Here is a 20,309-nt window from a genome sequence, read left to right as displayed (position 1 = left end):
TGTGGCATCCCTGCCCTTTTAATGCCTGGTGGCATGGCTTTTCAAGGGCCCTCCGGCATCCAGGACTGAAAGGTCAGATCCCTGGCCTCCCCTCTGCCTTCACCTGACAACTCCCACCCTCACCTGGTCATCTCGGGCAAGCACTCAGGATCAAGATGCAGTAGTCCTATGTCTTCCCCCTCCCCCCTACCAGTCTACAGGTTCATCTGCCTCTTTCTTACGGGGCTGCCCTCAAACCTTCAGCTCCTCCCTCCATCTCTATGAAGTGAGAAGTTTAACAGAAAAAGTAAGAGAGTGGGTTGTCGCGCAAGCTTGTAGGACGCATGCGCAATTTCCTGTCTCTCTTTGGCGCTGCGGGGCAGTGAGTCCAGGAGAAATTTCCCGGCGGCGCGGAAGATGCGCGCCACTTCCGGCCGGGCTCCTAACAACGGGGGAGGCTGGTAACCAGGGAGGGGGGGGATGGCGGAGCGGGCGCCCGAGGCAGAGGCGGAGGCTGAGGCGGGCGCAGGCGGGGAGGCAGCGGCCGAGGAGGGCGCGGCGGGCCGCAAGGCGCGGGGCCGGCCGCGACTCACGGAGTCGGACCGGGCCCGGCGGCGGCTCGAGTCCCGGAAGAAGTACGACGTGAGGCGCGTGTACCTGGGCGAGGCGCACGGGCCCTGGGTGGACCTGCGGCGCCGCAGCGGCTGGAGCGACGCCAAGCTCGCCGCCTACCTCATCTCGCTGGAGCGCGGCCAGCGGAGCGGCCGGCACGGGTGAGGGGCCTCAGCCCGAGGGAGGCAGGAAGGGAGGGAGGGAGACGCCCCCACCCCCCGCTGCGCCTGGTCCCGCCCCCTCCGCCCAGGCCCTGCCCCCGGCATCTCTGAGCTCCGCCCGGCGGCCCGGCCTGGGCCTCCGACTGCCGGTCCTGGGACGTGCCTCTCTCATGGCCCCGCCTCCCGCCGCTCTGACCGCCCAATCCTAGGATGCGTCCAGCCTCAACCCGCCTCCTGGGCGTTTGGCCCCGCCCTCTGAGCGCTGGCTGACCAATCCTGGTACGGGCTCCACCTCCCAGCGTTCTAACTGCGGTCCCTAGAGGAGCGGCCCCGCCTCCTGAGGCCTCAGCGGCCAGCGGTCCCTACGGTCCCTGGTTTCATAGGCCTGGTCCCCTACAATGTAGCCTGAGACTTGACAGCATGACTGCACACCCTGGGCCGCCCAGCCCTGCCGCTCATGAGGTTCCGCTGCCCCAGCTAGGACAGAGTGGTCCCATTCCCACAGTCCTAGATCCCACCTACCTGAGGACCCCTCACGATCCAGATCGCATTCCCCTAAACCTCTTGGCTCCTAAGGAGCACCTCAGCCCAGGGAGACGCAGGTGAAGAGGAAGCCCTGAGTTAGCCACACAGGTGGGAGACAGAGAGAGGTTTGCAGTCTCAATTTGGAGAATGAGCAGTGTTGGAATTTTTCGCTTCCAGCCTTACAGGTTGAGTGATAATTAAATGAGTTAAACTACAGCAGAGGCCTTAAGACTGGTATTAACTGTTAGGATGATGTTTGTTCTGTATTACAAGCAGTTCTGTGACAAAATCCTTCTGCTTGCATGTTTGGAGGTGGGGGGGGGGGGAGTGCTTCTGAGGGTCAAGAAGCAACCTGCCTCCTGCTGAAATTGTACCCACCTGCTTCTCAGGGTGGCAGGCTAGTTTATATGCTCAAGGGCAAGGCAGGAAATGCTAGGTGCTTAAAAAACCTCAAGCCAGTGTCCCACTATTGGAATTTCTGATTCAGTCAGTCTGATGGAACTGCAGACCCTGTATTTTTTTATGCAAAGCTTCAAGGAGACTTGATGTGCAGCTGGAGAACCACTGGCCAGAGGGAGCCCCTGGAGCTTCCTAAGCTGAAAGTGGTATTTGCTTGATTTGGCTGAGCAGGGCTGTGTGTGCAGGACTAGGGCAGGGGCACTGAAACAACCCAGGCAAAAACTTGGCCCAGGGCCCATGGGTAGTTGGGAAAATACATGAACCTGGGTGAGGGATATCCTATAGGGAATAGCCATGACCAGAAGTAGGAGGTCACATTATTTCAGTTGTTCAATTATTTATAACCTGGAAGGATTTCAGTTCAAGGGCTGTGAGACATGAGCACGAAAGCAGAAGTTAAATCAGGTGAAAAGAGAAAGGAACATGAGTGGCACAGTGAGGCCATGATGAGTGCTGTTGGATTGAAGCATTGAGTCACAGGGGCATGACAAAGGCAGTTTTGTGGCATGATAAGGTGAAAGTCTGACCAGAGGCGTAAAGTGGGAATGGTGAATGGAGTTTGCCTTGGTGCTTTCTACTGGGAAAAGGGAAACAATGGTCATAGTGGAATTTCCAGTGCTGCTTCATTTGTTTCAGGAACATTTAATGAGCACCTACTATGTACAGCAATGAACAAAACAAAGGTAGCTGCCTCATGGAGTTGACATAAAGGGCAGAGGCTAGAGGCTTTTCTATTGTGCAAAAGTAGAGACTTGTCTACTGTAGATAGGAAACAGTAAATTATGTAGCATGTGAGAGATGGATGGAAAAAAACAAAAAGTAAAATAAGGGAAGAGGAATCAGGAGTGTGAGCTGGAAGTTTAAATAGGGCATTAGGGTGGAGCCACCTTGAGAAAATAGCAGTTAAGTACACAGCTGAAGGAGGCCAGGGAGAGCCGTGTGGGTATTAAGGGGAAGAGTGTTGGAGGAAGGAGGAATAGCAAGTGCAAAGGCCTGGAGTCGGGACCCTGCCTGGTGCCCTGATGTGTACATGGCACATGACGGGAACGTGTGGCTGCAGTACAAAGGTAGAAGGCCAGGGTGGTTGTATGAGCCGCACCTGACCCCAAATCACTGTGGCTGCAGCCATAAAATGGAAGGGCAGAGGAGAGAATATGAAGGCAGGGAGGGGCTAGGAGGACTGATTTTTTTTCTTTTAGTGAAAAATGTCTAGTGGGAGCTCTGGTGGGATTTTTTTTTTTTTTTTAGTTCCCTTTATAAGCGCAGAGAAGCCATGTATCTGGCTGAGATGTTTAAAGAAGCACTCCTCAGGCTGTGTGTGGTGGGAGGAACGGGTGGGGTATGAGTTAAGAGAAGGCTGGCCAAGAGTTGACAGTTATTAAAGCTGGTGATGGGTTCAAGGAAGGCCACTCTCCTCCTCTCTAGCTCGGTATGTGTTTGCGTTTTTCTTTTCACATCTTAAACTCCTAACGAGAAAATCAGAAGAATCATCCCGACTCCTATGTTGAGGCTGTGGGAGGGGAGGGCAGGAGGAAGAAGGTGACTACACTGGTCCAGGCGAGCCAGGGTGGGGCTGGCCCGAGCAGGGTCACAGGGAAATGGGGAGAAGTGGTTGAACTTGGGGCCGGCAGTGTTCTCTGACGGGGGTGGGTATGAGAGGTGCCCCAGGTTTGAGCACCTGGAAAGTTGCAGTTGCTGTTAACCGAGAAGGGCTGTGTCGGGAGACAAAAATGACAGCTTGCATGTGAGACTCCTACATGGGGTGTCGGGGAGGTGGTGGGGTGCTGTTGTGGTGGGGGGAGAGCCCATCAGGAGATGCATGTGTGTGATCACCGGGTGGTGATGGTATGTATGGTGATGGATGCACATGGGCCGAGCACACAGCTCTGAGCCCATTGCCGTTCTCCGTGCTTCCAGAAGTCAGGCAGATGAGAAGGAAGCAGCGGCGCAGAAGGCAGGTGGAGGAACAGGGAGGGTGGTGTCCTGGAGGCCAAGGGTCAAATACTGGGGGGCCCAATGAGGCAGCCATCCTGGTGGCTATAGCTGGGCCGTTGGTGGCATGGTGGAGAAGAACGCTGACCCTAGGGGCTCAAGGGAGATGAAGAAGCAGACATGGAAACCAAGAGTGTAGACAGCTCAGTTGTAGTGGTCAAGGAATGGCGCAAAAGTTGGTAGTGAAGGGGCTCAAGGTAATTTTAACCCAAGATGTGAGAAATACCAGCTTGTTTGGATGCTGGAGGGAATATCAAGTGAAATGTGAAATGGAAGGGCAGAGGAGAGCAAGGGACTGTTGTTGCTGGCCACCGTTTGGAGCTGGCCACTGGGAGGAAAGTACAGCCAGGCCCTGCAAAAGCCTCCACAGCTGTGTCCTCAAACGCAGGTGGTGGCAACTGCGGGGAGTCCCAGAGATGCAGGCAGGGGGGGACGCAGTTTGAGTTGCAGGAGAAAGGGCTGTGTGAAGGTCAGATGCGGCCTGACTTCCTTTAATCCGCACAGCAGCTCTGTGTGGGAGGCACTGCTGTTATCCCACTTCACAGACTAAGAAACAGTCTCAGCCGGAACCGGTTTGGCTCAGTGGATAGAGCGTCAGCCTGCGGACTGAAAAGTCCCACGTTCAATTCCGGTCAAGGGCACATCCCCAGTAGGGGGTGTGCAGGAGGCAGCTGATCCATGTTTCTCTCTCATCGATATTTCTAACTTGCTATCCCTCTCCCTTCCTCTCTGTTAAAAAAAAAAAAAAAAAAAAAAAAAAAAAAAAATCAATAAAATCTATTTAAACAAACAAAAGAAAGGAAAAAAAGAAACAGTCTCAGAGGGGATGACCCTGCTTGAGACTGCACAGCCAGTCAATAACAGAGATGAGACGTGAACTGAGATCTGACCAACGCCAAGCCTGTTCCCACCACAAACACTTGCCTTCTCAGCACTCGGTCATGGCAAGGCCTTGAGTGATTGCAGGCGGCATGGTGGTTTGGACTCGGGGAGGAGAAGGACCTGGTGGCCTGGCCCCTTAGAGGGGGGAGCAGACCCCAGGGCAGAGGGCAGAGCCTGGGCAGGAAGGACAAAGGAGCCCCGAGGAGCTGTCCTGGGACCAGACTTGAGGTGTGGCAGCTGAGAATTGTTATCAAGCTGGATAGGGGACCGAGGGGATGGGCAGTGGAGCTGAGGAGAGACCCTGGATTGGCTGTCAGGATGTTTGTGGTAAGAGCACGGCCATGGCCATAGCAGGGAGGTCAGTCTTCCAGGGCCTGGCTCTGTGGTAATATTAATCATAATGATCACTGTCACCATTTGCTGAATGCTTACAAATTGCCAGAGCTGCACCAAACTTTATACAACACATATAATCTCATACCAACCTCATAAGGGGAAACTGAGGCACAGGGCAGCAAGGTCACTCAACCACCATCACAACGCTTACTGCTGCAGTTGAGAAGAACAAGGGAACAGCCAGAGTGAAGGGAGCAGACCTGGAGGCCTGGTGGCAGGAAGGCAGAGGGAAGCCGCTACCACGTCTGAGAGTGAGGGCTCCAGGGTACCTGCCCTCAGTGTGTGTAGAGCCAGTGCTGAGCCGTAGCCACGTGGCCTGAGGGAGTCAGGAACCCATCCGGCAGACCTGACGGCCGTCCCAGTGTGGGGGGCCATGGGAGCCTGGGCTTTGGGCCTGGCCCTGTCAAGGCACTAGGGGTCAGTTCATTAAATTGACCCAATATAGCAGGCTCATTTTTTAAAAATATATATTTTATTGATTTTGTACAGAGAGGAAGGGAGAGAGATAAAGAGTTAGAAACATCGATGAGAGTCACCGATCAGCTGCTTCTTGCACACCCCCTACTGGGGATGTGCCCGAAACCAAGGTACATGCCCTTGACTGGAATCAAACCCGGGACCCTTCAGTCCCCAAGCCGACGCTCTATCCACTGAGCCAAACCGATTTCGGCAGCAGGCTCATTTTTTTTTTTTAATGTATTTTATTGATTTTTTACAGAGAGGAAGGGAGAGAGATAGAGAGCTAGAAACGTCGATGAGAGAGAAACATCGACCAGCTGCCTCTTGCACACCCCCTACTGGGGATGTGCCCGCAACCAAGGTACATGCCCTTGACCGGAATCGAACCTGGGACCTTTCAGTCCGCAGGCCGACGCTCTATCCACTGAACCAAACCGGTTTCGGCAGCAGGCTCATTTTTATTTATTTAAAAAAAAAAATATTTTATTGATTTTTCACAGAGAGGAAGAGAGAGGGATAGAGAGTTAGAAACATCGATGAGAGAATTATCGATCAGCTGCCTCTTGCACACTCCCTACTGGGGATGTGCCTGCAATCAAGGTACATGCCCTTGACCGGAATCGAACCCGGGACCTTTCAGTCCGCAGGCCGACGCTCTATCCACTGAGCCAAACCGGTGCTGGTAAGCAGGCTCATTTTTAAGTTGATACTTTTGTATGGCCCTGGAATGAAGTTATACACATCCAAATGGCCTTTGGCAGATAAAAGGTTCCCCGCTCCTGATCTAGAGGTTCAATTAGGGAAAGATGTCCGACCCCTCACAGCGTTGGCAGAATCCACATGCCGGTGGTTGTGGGGAGGGTCCCTGCGGCCCTGCTGGCTGTCGGCAGGACTGCTCTCAGCTCCCAGAGGCCGTTAGTTCTCAGGTCCTTGCTACATAGTCCCTCATAGTCCCCTCCCGCCTCGGCCTCTGATTTCTGATATCTGCTGGCTCTTTGTGAGGGCTCTCTGACTAAATCAGGCCCACCTCAGTAAGCTCCCTCTTGATTAGTTCAGTCATCTAGCCACGGGAATGGTAACCATTCCTATTCCCCAGCGTGCCCCACTGGAGGGGAGGGGATTATACAGGGTGTGTGATCCCAGCGGGTGGGGTCATGGGGCAAGGAGAGGTCAGAACGAGGTACTGACCGTATACCCCTTTCTGACCTCCCCATTCCCTGGCCACCGGACCTGGGCTGTGGTCTCACCTCTCTGGGCCTCAGTTTCCCACTCTGTGGTGGGTGAGGATACTAGGCCCTCCTCTAAGGGCTGCTGTCCATGTGGGAGAGAACCCCAGTGACGGGCCATGAGAACAGACTCGGGAAGCAGAAGCTAACATCTTGCCCCACGGCAGGATGCAGGATAGCTGTCATTATCTCATCGTCAGTCAGGCTCTGCGTCACTCCCCTGCCTCTCTCTGTTACAGGAAGCCTTGGGAGCAGGTCCCCAAAAAGCCAAAGAGGAAGAAAAGTAAGTGGGGCTACAGCCAGGGGGGAGGGGCAGGTCTTGGGAGTTACTGGCTCTGTCGTTCTCTCCTTCTGGCCTCCCTCACTCCCTCATTCCCTGAGACCGTTTGTGGAGAGCCTGCCTGTGCCAGGCACTGTGTGGACCAGGGCAGACCCAGCCCTGCCCTCACAGAGCCCACAGTCTCCTGGAAAAGACAAGGGACAGGCTGAGCAGGGCTGTGACGGAAGGGGGGGTGGATTAGGGCACTGGGGCCCAGAGGCGGGGCCCCATCCAGCCCAGGAAGGAAGCTGTGCTATGCCCTCATCATCTCTCATCCTCCCCATCTCACACACACACAATCCAGGAGGACCTACTCCCTGCCCCAGGCCGCACAGCTGGGAACTCAGGTCCCCATGTCTCCAAAGTAGGCCCCTTAGCTCCTCTGCTCTCCGGCTGCTGTGTGGGAGTCAGCCAGGGAGGAGCGGAGGGAACAGCTTGTGCCAGGCCCTAAAGGGCATATTGTGTGCCAGGCTCCAGGGGAGCTGGGCGTGGGCAGTCAGAGCAGAGGCCTGGAGCTCATCCCTCCTGCCCCTGAGCACGGGGGCTGTGGGTCTCGAGCTACGTCCAACAGGGTGAGAGCCAGCTGTCCAGGCACAGCCTTCTGGTGACAGCGAGCCCCTCCCACTGTCGTAGTTCTCAGGGACCAGGTGAGCTAAGACTGTGACCCCAAATCCCAACGGGGTGGGGGTGAAGATGAGGAGGCAAGTGCTAGGCTAAGGAGGTGGCTTGCTGGTGGTACCCCCATGGTTGTCGCTGTGTTGGAGGCCCGGGGCACCATTCCTAGGCCCCGGGACCTTTCCTGGGCCCACTCCTTCCCACTTCGTTGAGGGAGCAGGATCATCGCACACATCACTGGCACCAATTCTTAGGCACTCACAGCCCGTTCTGTGCCCTGTCAGTGTCTTCACTCTCACCTCTTCCCTGTTAGCCTTCAGAAAATGGGGGCCCTTATTCTCCCCTGACCAGAGGGGTCAACTGAGGTTCTGAGAAGCCACGCCACTTGCCCGGAGCTACCCAGCTAGGAGTGGTAGAGACAGGATGTGAACCCTGGTGGTTAGGCCCCACTACTCCCACCCCCTCGCAACGTGCGCTCATCTAGCACCGACTGTGTGCAGGTGCTGAATGTGCACAAGGAACCACACAGATACCATAGTGACCCTGTCCTTAGGGGGCTGACATCTAGTGTGGGAGGTGAGCAAGAAACATGAAAACAAATAAGCATAGATAGCATCTAGGTGCTACCTGGAGAGGAAGGAAGCAAGTCAGGTCAGCTAGAGGGACAGGGGAGAGAGGATGGCTGGCCGAGGGAAGACCTGAGTGAAGGTGGAGGCTGCAGGGCAGTTATCTGGTGACAGAGGACACAGCCAATGCGAGGGCTCTGAGGCTGGACCCGGGAGAAGGCCCTGAGGCTGGAGCTGGTGAGCAGGAGTATTGCTGGGCCTCTGGGAGGACATGACTTTCCCACCAGGAAGGTGGGCGCTATGGAAACTGAGCAGAGGAGGGATGTGACCTGACTCAGTGCTCACAGGCGTCCACTGGTGTCTCCGGAAGGAACAGACTGTAGGAGGAGGGTGGGAGCAGGGGACGGCCAGGGGACTGATCATAACAATAAGCAGCAGCTGACAATGACTGTGGACCTTCCTGGCCAGGCCCCACTGTCTGTATGACTGTCCATCCAGTGAGGACGGTCCCTGTCACCTCCAGGGGGTCTCATCCCTCTGAGCCTCAGTTTCTTTACCTACAAACGGGACAGGCCCGGACAGGGTTCCGGACGTCGTCTCAACCCCCAGGAGCCAGAAGGCCGGGTGGTTGTAGGGCCACGCTGCCCTGAGCAGCCTCGCCATACTCCTCACGCCTGCCCCGGCCTGTTGCGCAGGGCGCCGGCGCAACGTGAACTGCCTGAAGAACGTGGTGATCTGGTACGAGGACCACAAGCACCGCTGTCCGTACGAGCCGCATCTGGCCGAGCTGGACCCCACCTTCGGCCTCTACACCACGGCCGTGTGGCAGTGTGAAGCCGGCCACCGCTACTTCCAGGACCTGCACTCGCCCCTGAAGCCACTCAGCGACTCAGACGCCGACAGTGACAAAGGTGGGTCCACAGAGCGGGGCCATAGAGTCACCCTGGACCGCCCACCCTCCCGGGTCTTGCCAGCCTGAGGCCAGTATCATAAACTCTCAGCAGCTAGATGGCCCAGGAGCTAGCTTCAGGGACCGAGCACAGACTCTATGCAGCCTGCAATCTCCGAGCCCTTACAGATCCCAGGACGCAGTTCCCGCTTTACAGAGACAGTTTGCCCACCTGTGCCCACGGCCAGGCTCAGGCAGGGCTGGACTTGGGGTCCAGGGAACCTGGCTTAGTAGCGGGAGGGAGGGTTGGATGCTGGGCCTCAGGCTCCACAGGGTGGCTCTTCTCTCCTGGCCTCTTCCTCTCTCCTCTATTTTCTTAAGCCCTTTCTCGGGTTCAGAGTCTGTCTCTACCAGTCTCATTCTCTTTCCCTCTCTCCATCCTCCTCTCCTCCTCACTTCCTGTTCTTTGCTCTCTGTCTCTCTCATCCTGTCCCTCGCTCTGTCTTCAGTCTCCTTCCTTTCCCTTCCTCTCCACATTGTCTTTCTGTGTCTCCCCTCCATCTCACACCCTGCCCATCTCTCATTTTCTACCCTCTGTCACCCTGCCCTTCCCATCTCTGTCCCTGCCCCTCTCCTGCCATTCTACGTTGGTCACACCCAGGGGCTGACTGCCAGCTCAGGCCTGGGAGGGACTCAGTTACGAAGGTCCAGGAAGACCTGGTGGAGGAGCAGGGGTGTGCTCTGGGTAGCGAGGGGTTGCCCACCTGCCTCAGAAGCTTGGCGTGAGCTGTGAGAAGAAGCGTGAGGCTTGCAGATAGGTGCCCTGCCAGGGCTGAGGGTGAGGTCAGTCACCAGGGCTGAGTCCGAGCTGGCAGGCATTTGGAGCAGATGGCATCCCAGCTGGTGAGGGGAAGCTGTGGGCGAGAGGTGCTCCAGGTGGGCACCGTGGCCAACAGCCATCCCATTGTGTGTCAGTCAGGCTCCCAGCGTGAACCTGCCCCTCGGCCATCCTGTCCTGTACTCCGCTCCAGGCCCCCCCCAAACTCCCCGAGTCCTCCCCACAGGCCTGTCATCAGACCCTCTGAGCAGTCGAGGAAGCCAGGGCTTTGGGAGTAACATGACTGGCCCACCTGGTGATGGATCCAGCTCGGATCGGGTGACACCCAGAGGCGGTCTCTCGCACCCCAACCTCACTTTTGCACTAGCAGCTTCTGGGGCTGGGCCCTTGGGAATGAACACGGATCAATTCCAGGTCTTCTCTGGCTGCTAGGGGCTGGCGAGAGAGTGCTGTGCCCCAGGCCTGGCTCTTCCCTCAAGCAGCACTCTTATCTGCTCTGTGCCTGGGGCAGCCTGCCACCTCTCACTCAGTAACAAGACCCCTCCCGCCCCCGAGGGACTGTGGGAAGCCAGGGGTGCACGGTCATTTCTGTTGGGAGAGTTATCACCTTGAGCAAGATCCAGTGTCAGCCTAGAAGCTGATGCTGCACTCAGGCACCCAGGGACCCAACTATGCTCCCAACTCATGAGGTGATAGCCCCTTCTCCAGGGTGCAGCCCGGGCTCATCCCACTACAGGGCTGATCCCATACTGTTCCTGCTGCCATCCCAGGGCCGCCTCATGGATGGGGCAGTTGGGTATTAAAGGTAGTGGAAAACATTGGTAGGGTGCTTTCTCCAGGCCTGGTACTGTCCTAAGTCCTTCCCATGTATTTACTCATTAAATACCCAGAGTACTCCCTGAGGTAGGTACCAAGATATCTCCAGGCCCAGATGGGTTCCTTAAGGCCTCTGTGATCACACAGCAGGAAGAGCAAGCACTGAGACCCCCTCCCCCGAGGCAGTCTGGTCCAGTGCCTGCACTCTCCATGTGACCCTCTGGGTTCCCAGTGTGCCCACCTGTCACGAGTGTGCGATCTAAGGGACAGTCACTCCCTTTGCCTGTCCCAGCTTCTCCCTGTGTGGGTAAGATGTTATTTCCCTTGGCCTTCATCACAGCCTTGGTCGGAGAGTCATTCATTTTTGCAAAGGTGTTGCTCATTGTGTACCATATAGCCTCTGGGGACTGGGGACTGTGCACAGGGACCCCTTTCCTTGTGGAGTTTACTGTCTACAGGGAAGCAGACAGTAAACAAGGTAGAATCCAGAGTACACTGGAGTATGGGAAGTATTTGGGGGGGAAGTAAAGGAGAGAAAAGGGTGCTATTTGAGACAAAGTGGTCAGAGGCCTCGCTGAAGAAAACACCATTGCTGAAGGGTCTGATAAAGATAAGAAAGGGAGCCCAACTGGTGTCTGAGAGAAAAGGGTTCAGGTAGGAAGTGGCAATGCAAAGGCCCTGAGGCAAAAAGCTGTCTAGTGTCTCAGCTCGGGAGGGAGGCCAGTGGGGCTGGAGAGGAGGTGCAAGCCATGTTACCTCTGGTGAGAGCTTTGGCTGCTATGCCAAGTGAATTGAGAAGGGTATTATATATATACATACACACACACATATACGTGTGTGTGTATATATATATATTTATTTTATTTTATTATTATTTTTTAATTTCAGAAAGGAATGGAGAGGGAGAGGGAGATAGGAACATCAATGATGAGAGTCATTGATTGGCTGCCTCCTACACGCCCCCTACTGGAGATCAAACCCACAACCTAGGAATGTGCCCTTGACCGGAATTGAATCGGGACCTTTCAGTCCGCAGGCTAACTCTCTGTTCACTGAGCCAAACTGGCTAGGTTTTTTTTTTGTGTGTGTGTGTGTGTGTTTTTTAATGATAAGCATTGTATGATATAATAGTTTGACAGCATTTTTTCTTACTTTTTTATAATATATTTTTATTGATTTCAGAGAGGGAGAGAGAGATAGAAACATCAATGATGAGAAAGAGTCATTGATTGGCTGCTTTCTGCATGCCCCCTACTGGGGATTGAGCTCACAACTCCTGGCATGTGTCCTGGACCAGAATTGAACCCAGACTCTTCAGTCCTCAGGCCAATGTTCTATCCACTAAGCCAAACTAGCTAAGACTGGGAAGGGTATTAACTGAAGGAAGGCCGGCTGTTGAAATACACACACCTGCAAATTGCCTTCCGTCCCAGGATCCAGGTTCTTTCCATCCTGTAGCTCCAGCCTCCTCTGAGTTCTGATCATCTCAATCATCCCCATCTGACACATATATCCTGTTTCCCCGAAAATAAGACAGTGTCTTATATTAATTTTTGCTCCCAAAGGTGCGCTAGGTCTTATTTTCAGGGAATGTCTTATTTTTCCATGAAGAAGAATACGGTACACATTTATTGTTAAATGAAAATAAAGGAAATTTATTACCTGTATATGGTACGGTAGTATGGTAGTTGTCAACACAAACCAGACAAACTGTGAATCCTACAGTATCAAGAATTGACTCATTTATTCAATGACAATCATGTCATCATCTTTGGAACGTCATCATAACAATCCAATTCCTGAATTTCCTGGTGAATTTCTTGTGACTCCATTTCTTTCAGAATCAGTGTACCATATCTCTCATGTTTAGCCTAGGGGGGCCTTATTTTCGGGGGGATGCCTTATATTTCACTCAGAAGGAAACCTGTAAGTAGGTCTTATTTTCGGAGGATGTCTTATTTTCGGGGAAACATGGTAGCATCTAGGAAGACGTAGTCACTGGTTCATGAATTTCCTCAGAGGTGGAAGTTCATGAACCACTCACATTTCTTTGGGACTCAGCCGTATGGCCAGACCTATCTGCAAGGAATGCTAGGAAATATAGTCCATTTGGGTGCCAGGAGGAAGAGACACTGGTTTGGTGAGCAGCTGGTCTCTCTCTTTCACAGAAAGTGACCAGCAGGTTCTTAAAGGGGGATATGACCTGAGTAGGTGTTCACTAACTCCCTCTGGCCACTGTAGGAAGGACAGAGCGAGGGGGTGTTGGTGGTTGAGGGTGGGAGCTGGGGGACCAGGGAGAAGGGACTGCATGGTTCAGGCAGGGGATGATGGGGCCATGACCAGGCGTGTGCGGGGGAGGTGGGGGACACTATTGGCCTTTGGATGTATTTTGGATGCAGCACTGATAGGTTTTGCTGACAGATTGGAAGTAGGTGTGAGAAAGCGAGAAGTCAGGGATAGCCCCAGGACTTGGCCTGAGCAGCTAAAACAGAGCTGCCCTCTCTGGGAGGGACATCCACGAATGCTGCAGGCTTTTCCTGAGGAAGCTCCGAGCCCAGAGATGCTGAGAGGAGTGTGGGCGCCTGTGAGGCCCCCTCGGGGGGTGGGTCAGCAGAGAAGGCGGTGGGATGTAATAGACTGCAGCTCACAGGAGTCCGGATGGGAGTGCTCACATGGCAGCACCAGGAGTGGCAACACAATAAAAACAGATACTTGATCTTGGTTCCTAATTCCTGGCACAGAGCTCCTAAAACACTTGGAATTCCCTCAGAGAGAGGAATGCCTTTCGTTATCCGGAGTCCTGTTTTGGAAGGAGCCCCTTTGAAACACACCTGGGCTCTGTGCTAAGGAGGTGACTCAGGAGGAGGGCTGGTCACCAGAAAGACCAAACACATGATAGAGGCGCAGTCTCTCAGCCCCACACCAGTCCCGGGGCTGTGGGAGGGCTGGAGGTCGGAGAGTTTGGGTGAACGTGTGGCGGCGTGGAGAGGGCACAGCTGGGGAGGGCGTGGCAGTGCCGGACCGCCCTGTGCCTTTCCTGTGATCCCCCCCCCCCCCCGCGGGGCCGAGTCTTCTCCTTTATAATAAAACTGTCATTGGAAGTGAAGCATTTTATTTTTTTGTTTTAAAAAATATATATTTTATTGATTTTTTTACAGACAGGAAGAGAGAGGGATAGAGAACTAGAAACATAGATGAGAGAGAAACATCGATCAGCCGCCTCCTGCACACCCCCGACAGGGGATGTGCCTGCAACCAAGGCACATGCCCCCGACCAGAATCGAACCTGGGACCCTTCAGTCCACAGGCCGATGCTCTATCCACTGAGCCAAACCGGTTTTGGCTTGAAGCATTTTCTTGAGTCCTCTGAACCATTCTAGCAAATTATCAAACCTTGCCAAAAACCAGTTTGGCTCAGTGGATAGAGCGTCGGCCTGCGGACTGAAAGGTCCCAGGTTCGATTCCTGTCAAGGACATGTACCCTGGTTGCGGGCACATCCCGAGTAGAAGGTGTGCAAGAGGCAGCTAATCGATGTTTCTAAATTTCTATCCCTCTCTTGCTCTCTGTAAAAAAGCAATTAAAAAATATATAAAAATAAATTTTTAAAAAGTTTATCAAACCTAAACATGGGGTCGTGGGAACTCCTGGTCAGTAGGTAGGACAAGTGGCCTGGGGCTTACAGGTGGCCTGGGGCTTGCAGCTGGCGTCTGAAGTGGGGTCATTCTCCTGGGGTCTGATGTGGTGTGGAAATTGTATTGAACTGCTGGACACAGAATCAGGGTAGGATTTAACACCATCAGCCCAGCTGAAACCCTGGGGTGATCTGATCGGAGCACTCAGAGAGGCCCCAGCTAGAACCTTCCAGACCTTTAAGAGCAAAAAAGGCTGCGAAGGAGCCACCACAGAGGAGTTGGGAAACGAGTGGGCCAGAGGCAGAGGGAGGAGAGCATCTCTGAGGAGCAGGGATGGCTGAGGAGGATGGGGACTGAGAAGTGACCGCTGTTGGTGCCAGTGAGGAGTCGCAGCACCAGCCCCTTTTGAGCCCTCAACAAGCACCGGCTGCCACCGCCACGATTGTAACCGTCTCTTTCCTCTGTCACCACAGTGGACAACGGCCTGGGGGCCGGCAGCTCCAACTCGTCCAGCTCCTGCTCTGGCTCTGACTCTGAGGAGCCCCCTGAAGGCCAGCCAGCCAAGGCGACAGTTGCAGCAGCTGCTGTTACCCCCACCAGCCCAGCGGGCAGCAGCGGCCTCATCACGCAAGAGGGTGTGCACATCCCTTTCGACGTCCACCACGTGGAGAGCCTGGCTGAGCAGGGCCCCGCACTGTGCCCCAACCCAGCAGGCAGCGGGCCGGAAGCCCTGGAGACTGTGGTGTGTGTGCCAGTGCCCATGCAAGTGGGCCCGGGCCCTGGCACCCTTTTTGAGAACATGCCCCAGGAGGCACTGGGCGAGGTGGTAGCCAGCTGTCCCATGCCAGGCATGGTGCCTGGCTCTCAGGTGATCATCATCGCAGGCCCAGGCTATGATGCCCTCACGGCTGAGGGCATCCACCTCAATGTGGCAGCAAGCAGCAGTGCGCCCAGCGGGGGCCTGGGTGACGAGGTGCCCTGCGCCATGATGGAGGGTGTGGCAGCCTACACCCAGACAGAGCCTGAGGGCAGCCAGCCCGGCGCTGTGGACCCCACCACCATGGCAGGCATGGAGACCAAGAAAGGTCTGGAGGCCCATGCTAGTCTGGGGGAGCTGGGATGGGAGTACCTGGGAGGGGGAGGGCGAGGAGGGCCCTAGAGGGGACTCCTGGAAAGCCTTAGTCCCCGCGGACACCTGCCCTGTGTCACCCCGTAGAGAAGGAGGACCTGTACATGCTTAAGAAGGAGGAGAAGGAGGAGCCGGTGGCTCCAGAGCTGGCAGAGCTGGCAGCGACAGTGCCTGAGAGTGCAGAGCCTGAGGCAGAGGCAGACGGGGAGGAGCTGGACAGCAGTGACATGTCAGCCATCATCTATGAGATCCCCAAGGAGCCTGAGAAGTGGGTGTCAGGCGGGCGGGGCCTGGTGGTCTGGCTGGTGTGGGAGCCCTAACGCCACGGGCCTTCCTCTCCAGGAGGCGGAGGAGCAAGCGGTCACGGGTGACGGACGCCGACGGCCTGCTCGAGATGTTCCACTGCCCCTACGAGGGCTGCAGCCAGGTGTATGTGGCTCTCAGTAGCTTCCAGGTGAGGCCCCCCCAAACGGCTGGGCAGGGTCTGCTTCTGTGCCCAGCAGCCTGTGGCTAGTAGAGAGCCCACCAGCCCCAGCAGGCGCCACGTGCCCGCCTCCCACATGCCCACTGGCCTCCGGCACGCCTGTCCCGCCTCACCAGCCACAGCCTCTCTGCACCCCCAGTGGCTGCCTGCTCCTGGCCTGGAGGCGCTCCCCACACTCCTGCTCTTCTGCTTGCCCAGCTCCTACTACCTCTGCCACGCCACCCTCTTGGCTCAGGGTGGTAGGGCCTGCAAGCCTCAGGTCATTGTGCCACCAGGTCGTACCTGCAGGTTGTCCACTGGGCCTTGGGCCACCCCCAGGGCAGAGACAGGGCCTTACCATATCCCCACTGGGCAAAGGAAGTGTCACAAGTTGGCCCTTGAATTTGCCAAATCATGTTTTCGTTAAGCACATACTGAGCACCTCCCAATGCCAAGCCTGGTTGGGCACTGAAGCTACAGGTGTACTAGCGAGCTAAAGAACAAAGGCAGACCCAACCAGTGTGGCTCAGTGGTTGAACCTGTGAACCAGGAGGTCACGGTTCGATTCCCAGTCAGGGTACATACCCGGGTTGCGGGCTCAATCCCCAGTGTGAGGGATGCAGGGATCAGTGGTTCTCATCATTGATGTTTCTCTCTGTCTCTCTCTGTCCCTTCCTCTCTGAAATCAGTAAAAAAATATTTAAAACAAAACAACAACAACACGAAGGAAAGGGTGATTGAGAGCTTTCTGCTCCAGGCCCTGGGGGGGGGGGGGGCGGTAGGAGAGGGCTCACAGTATAGCACCATGGCAAAGAGCCTGCTATGGACTGACAGCCCTAGAATCCAGTCCCAGCCCTGCCACTGCCCAGCTGTGAGACACCAGGCAAACTGCTGAGCCTCTGGAGACTCAGTTTCCCCATCCATAAACGGCTAATGGCAGGGCCCTCCGCAGGGTTGTGATAAGATTCACTGATGCCCCAACCCAGAACCTGGCTGAAGTCGAGGCTCAGTAAAACTGATCCCATGGGCCCCAACGTGGAGCTGGCAGTCCATCCGAAGGACAAGGGCACCCCTCTTCCCTCCTCCAGGGAAATGCCCCAGCCCCACCCCATAGCACCCACAGCACCACTCCGGCCCCTCTCGTCTCCAGAACCATGTCAACCTTGTACATCGAAAAGGGAAGACCAAAGTATGTCCTCATCCTGGCTGTGGCAAGAAGTTCTACTTATCCAACCACCTACGGCGACACATGATCATCCACTCAGGTGAGGCCCTGCGGCGCCGGAGCGCGGTCAGGCAGGGGCAAGCCTGCCCAGGACTGCCTTCTCAGTTTCCTGCCTGTCCCACATGGGCTAGCTTGAGGTGGTGGACTAACCTGGAGCCCCCAGGCACCTCCCTGAGGCCGCGCTGCTGGAACCGTGTCAAGAGAGCAGCGCGCGATTAAAGAGCGAGCTGCGTAAGCCACAGTGACGCCGACTGTTACACCTCAGGGGGAGCGAGGCCCGTCGGCCTCCTGACTCCTCCACGCAGGTCTCGGGCTGGAGCAGTTCCAGGGCTGGACCAGCCTGAAGGGGCATCAGGCTAGGAACAGGGCCTCTGTTTCTTCTGCTCCAAACACCTCCTTGACCCAGAGTGTGGGCTGAGACACAGCAGCCAGGGTTGGTGTCTGTGACCAGAGGGAGAGCATGGATTTGGATTTTTTGAGATCAGAACTTTGGATTTTTATGTGAAATTGTGCCAAAGTCCAAATGTTGGGGTCAAATTCAAACCCATCTGCACGCTGTGCTCCTCCTCAGGAACCGGAGCTCCCACTCCATCTCTGCCTGGGGCTCCTGGGCAGCGACCATGAGCCTCCCCTTTATCAGCCTCTCTGGTTATTAGACTTGACCTTCAAGCCTGGAGGGTAGGGGCTTGGTTTCTCTGCAGTTGATCTCCCTAGTACAGTGGAGACACTCCCAGCCCTCTCCCCAAGAGCGGAGCCCTCAGCCTGTGCTTCCCCCAGGTGTCCGGGAATTCACCTGTGAGACCTGCGGCAAATCCTTCAAAAGGAAGAACCACCTGGAGGTGCACAGGCGCACACACACCGGCGAGACACCCCTGCAGTGAGTGACAGGCGCCCCGAGAGGGTACTAGGAGGGAGGAGATCCGGGCCTGGACCAGCACAGAGCAGGTCCCAGAGGCGCACTCCATCCTGGGGTTGCCATGCCAAATCCATCTGCACTCCAGTCCCAGATGGCGCCAGCCCTTTCTGGGCCGGCCCTGCCCCCTCTGACTGTGCCCTGACTCCTGGCAGGTGTGAGATCTGCGGCTACCAGTGCCGGCAGCGGGCTTCGCTCAACTGGCACATGAAGAAGCACACGGCAGAGGTGCAGTACAACTTCACGTGCGAGCGCTGCGGGAAGCGTTTCGAGAAGCTGGACAGCATCAAGTTCCACACTCTCAAAAGCCACCCCGACCACAAACCCACCTGACCCCCCATCAACCACCGTCCCTATTTATTTGTCCACTCCGATGCCACTCCTGGGCCTGCTGGGCCTGGACTGCCATGGGGGCCACCCCGCAGGCGGGAAGGTGATGCCCCTGCCCCACCCAGGGCTGGTGCCCCCCCCTGGAGCTGGCGATGGCGGCTGCACTGCTGGAACTGTGTCTAGAGCAGAGCAAGATTAAAGAGTGAGAAAGTAGATGCCCTCCCCCTAGACCTGGATGATTTGGGGGTGAGGGGGTCTCTTCTCCAACTTGGTCCCAGCCTGAGTGAGGCCTCAGGTGAGGGTGGTAGGTAGGGGAGGTCATACCGGCAGACCAGGGACCTGGCCCTTTGCCTCAGTAGCCTGAGCAACCCTGAACACTCGCTTCTCACAGGGCCAGGGCTGGGGGTTTGGGCACCCAGGGAAGCCACTTGACATCTCCCAGGACTCTCTCCTGACTGCCAATTTCTCATGGGTCACTCATTCCTCACCCTAGACATTCCTCACCCTAGAGAGGTCAGGGACCAGTTCAGTAAACCCTTAAGACATCTATGACTGAGACAAGCACCATGCAGAAAATAGTGTATTAGTTTTTGGGGGAGCTGTGTAGGTCAGTGGTCAGGTAGTATTTGAACATTGATCAGAATGACAAAAAGGTTCCATCCCAGAGAAAGCTGAGGGAGGCAAATCCCAGGCTGAAGGAACAGCCGGTGCCAACACCGCGAAGTAGAATGGGCCCGGAGTGTTCCTGGAACAGGAAGCCGCGGGGGAAGGGAGTTGGCATTGACAAGGCGGCTGCTCTGGTCCCAGTACCTGGAGGACACCGAGGCCACCTCCTCACCCCGTAGACTGCCAGGGGGAGAGAGGGGCGGGGAGTGAAACCAGGCTACACGGACGCCAGGTGGCGCACAAGCTGCACGGGCCAGTATGGCCGCAGCCACGTGACCCGGGGGACCAGAGCCGCGAGCAGGACCAGGGCCCTGGGGAGCCCACGGCGAGCCGCGCAGATTGCCCCCACCAGCTCCTCGCCAGTTCTTGGAGCGAGGCCGCAGCTAACGCTCAGTTTACACTTCTAATCGGGGTCTACAATCGGGGACGGAGCGTCGGCGAGGAAGAGCCAGTCCGGCCGCTGGGGCCGCTCTTCCGAAAGCCGCCTCCTCTCCCCCCAGGCTCCGTCTTCTTAGCTGTCTCCGCACGGCGGGAGCCAGCAGTTTCCATGGGAACTGCAGTCGGGTCTGCGGGCCCAGGAGTAGCCCCTTGCAAGCCAAGCACAGCTTCTAATCCCATTGGAGCCGGGAGGATCAGGGCTTGGGGAACAAGCCATCGCTCGGGGCCTCTAGAGTCAGCCGTCACACTGGCCTGCCAAACCCTAGAAGGGCCACCGGGTCCCGCAACGCCACCGCCCGGGCTGCGCGGCCACTACGATTGGCCTCCCTCTCCATCAGCCAGGCCGCGCGCTCCGCTGCTCGGGTCCTCATTGGCTCCACCTCGAGGGCGTCCGGCAATTCGTTCTTGCCAGGGCCGTCCCTGATTGGTCAGAACAGGCTCTTCTCGCAGGGTTTGACGACATTCCCGGAGGGTCTGGAGGCTAAAAGGGCGTGCTGGGCCGAGGATAGGGTGGGGGCTGCCACTCTCTGGTTCAGAGGGTCGTGGCTACCCCGCCCGCAAGAGGACGGGTTGGGCCCATCGGGCCGCTGTCTGTGGTGCTGAAGGCCGTCCCACGTAAACATGCGCCAAAGGTGATGTGCCACCTTCCATCGCCTTAGTAGGTAGCGTCCAGGTTCCCCCAGCAGAAAGGGAGATGACTCCGCGGTCGGGCCAATCCTGAGCTCGGAAAGCCAGGACATTCTGCTAGAAGGTCAGCCCACCCATAAGTGTATGTTGT

General features: G+C 56.2%; 1 protein-coding gene across 3 annotated transcripts; it reads left to right on the top strand.

Annotated features, from left to right (window-relative positions):
• Positions 1–125: 125 nt before the first annotated feature.
• ZNF653 (zinc finger protein 653) lies at positions 126–18,642 on the top strand. Of its 3 annotated transcripts, XM_036459736.2 has the most exons (9): positions 173–752; positions 6,931–6,974; positions 8,887–9,102; positions 14,841–15,452; positions 15,584–15,764; positions 15,839–15,950; positions 17,110–17,224; positions 17,962–18,061; positions 18,253–18,642. In XM_036459736.2, the coding sequence occupies exons 1-9, from the start codon at positions 460–462 to the stop codon at positions 18,428–18,430; spliced, it is 1,851 nt and encodes a 616-aa protein (XP_036315629.1). In that variant the 5' UTR covers positions 173–459; the 3' UTR covers positions 18,431–18,642. The 3 variants fall into 3 exon arrangements, with proteins under 3 accessions (XP_036315631.1, XP_036315630.1, XP_036315629.1); XM_036459737.2 differs by lacking the exon at positions 17,962–18,061 and having other exon boundaries at positions 163–752; XM_036459738.2 differs by lacking the exons at positions 17,110–17,224; positions 17,962–18,061; positions 18,253–18,642 and adding an exon at positions 16,388–16,554 and having other exon boundaries at positions 126–752.
• The last annotated feature ends 1,667 nt before the right edge of the window (positions 18,643–20,309 follow it).

The sequence above is a fragment of the Pipistrellus kuhlii genome, unplaced genomic scaffold, assembly GCF_014108245.1.
Source record: "Pipistrellus kuhlii isolate mPipKuh1 unplaced genomic scaffold, mPipKuh1.p scaffold_m20_p_30, whole genome shotgun sequence".
NCBI lineage: Eukaryota > Metazoa > Chordata > Mammalia > Chiroptera > Vespertilionidae > Pipistrellus > Pipistrellus kuhlii.
The sequence above is the reverse complement of the archived record's forward strand: the minus strand, read 5'-3'. Positions and strand labels throughout refer to the sequence as shown.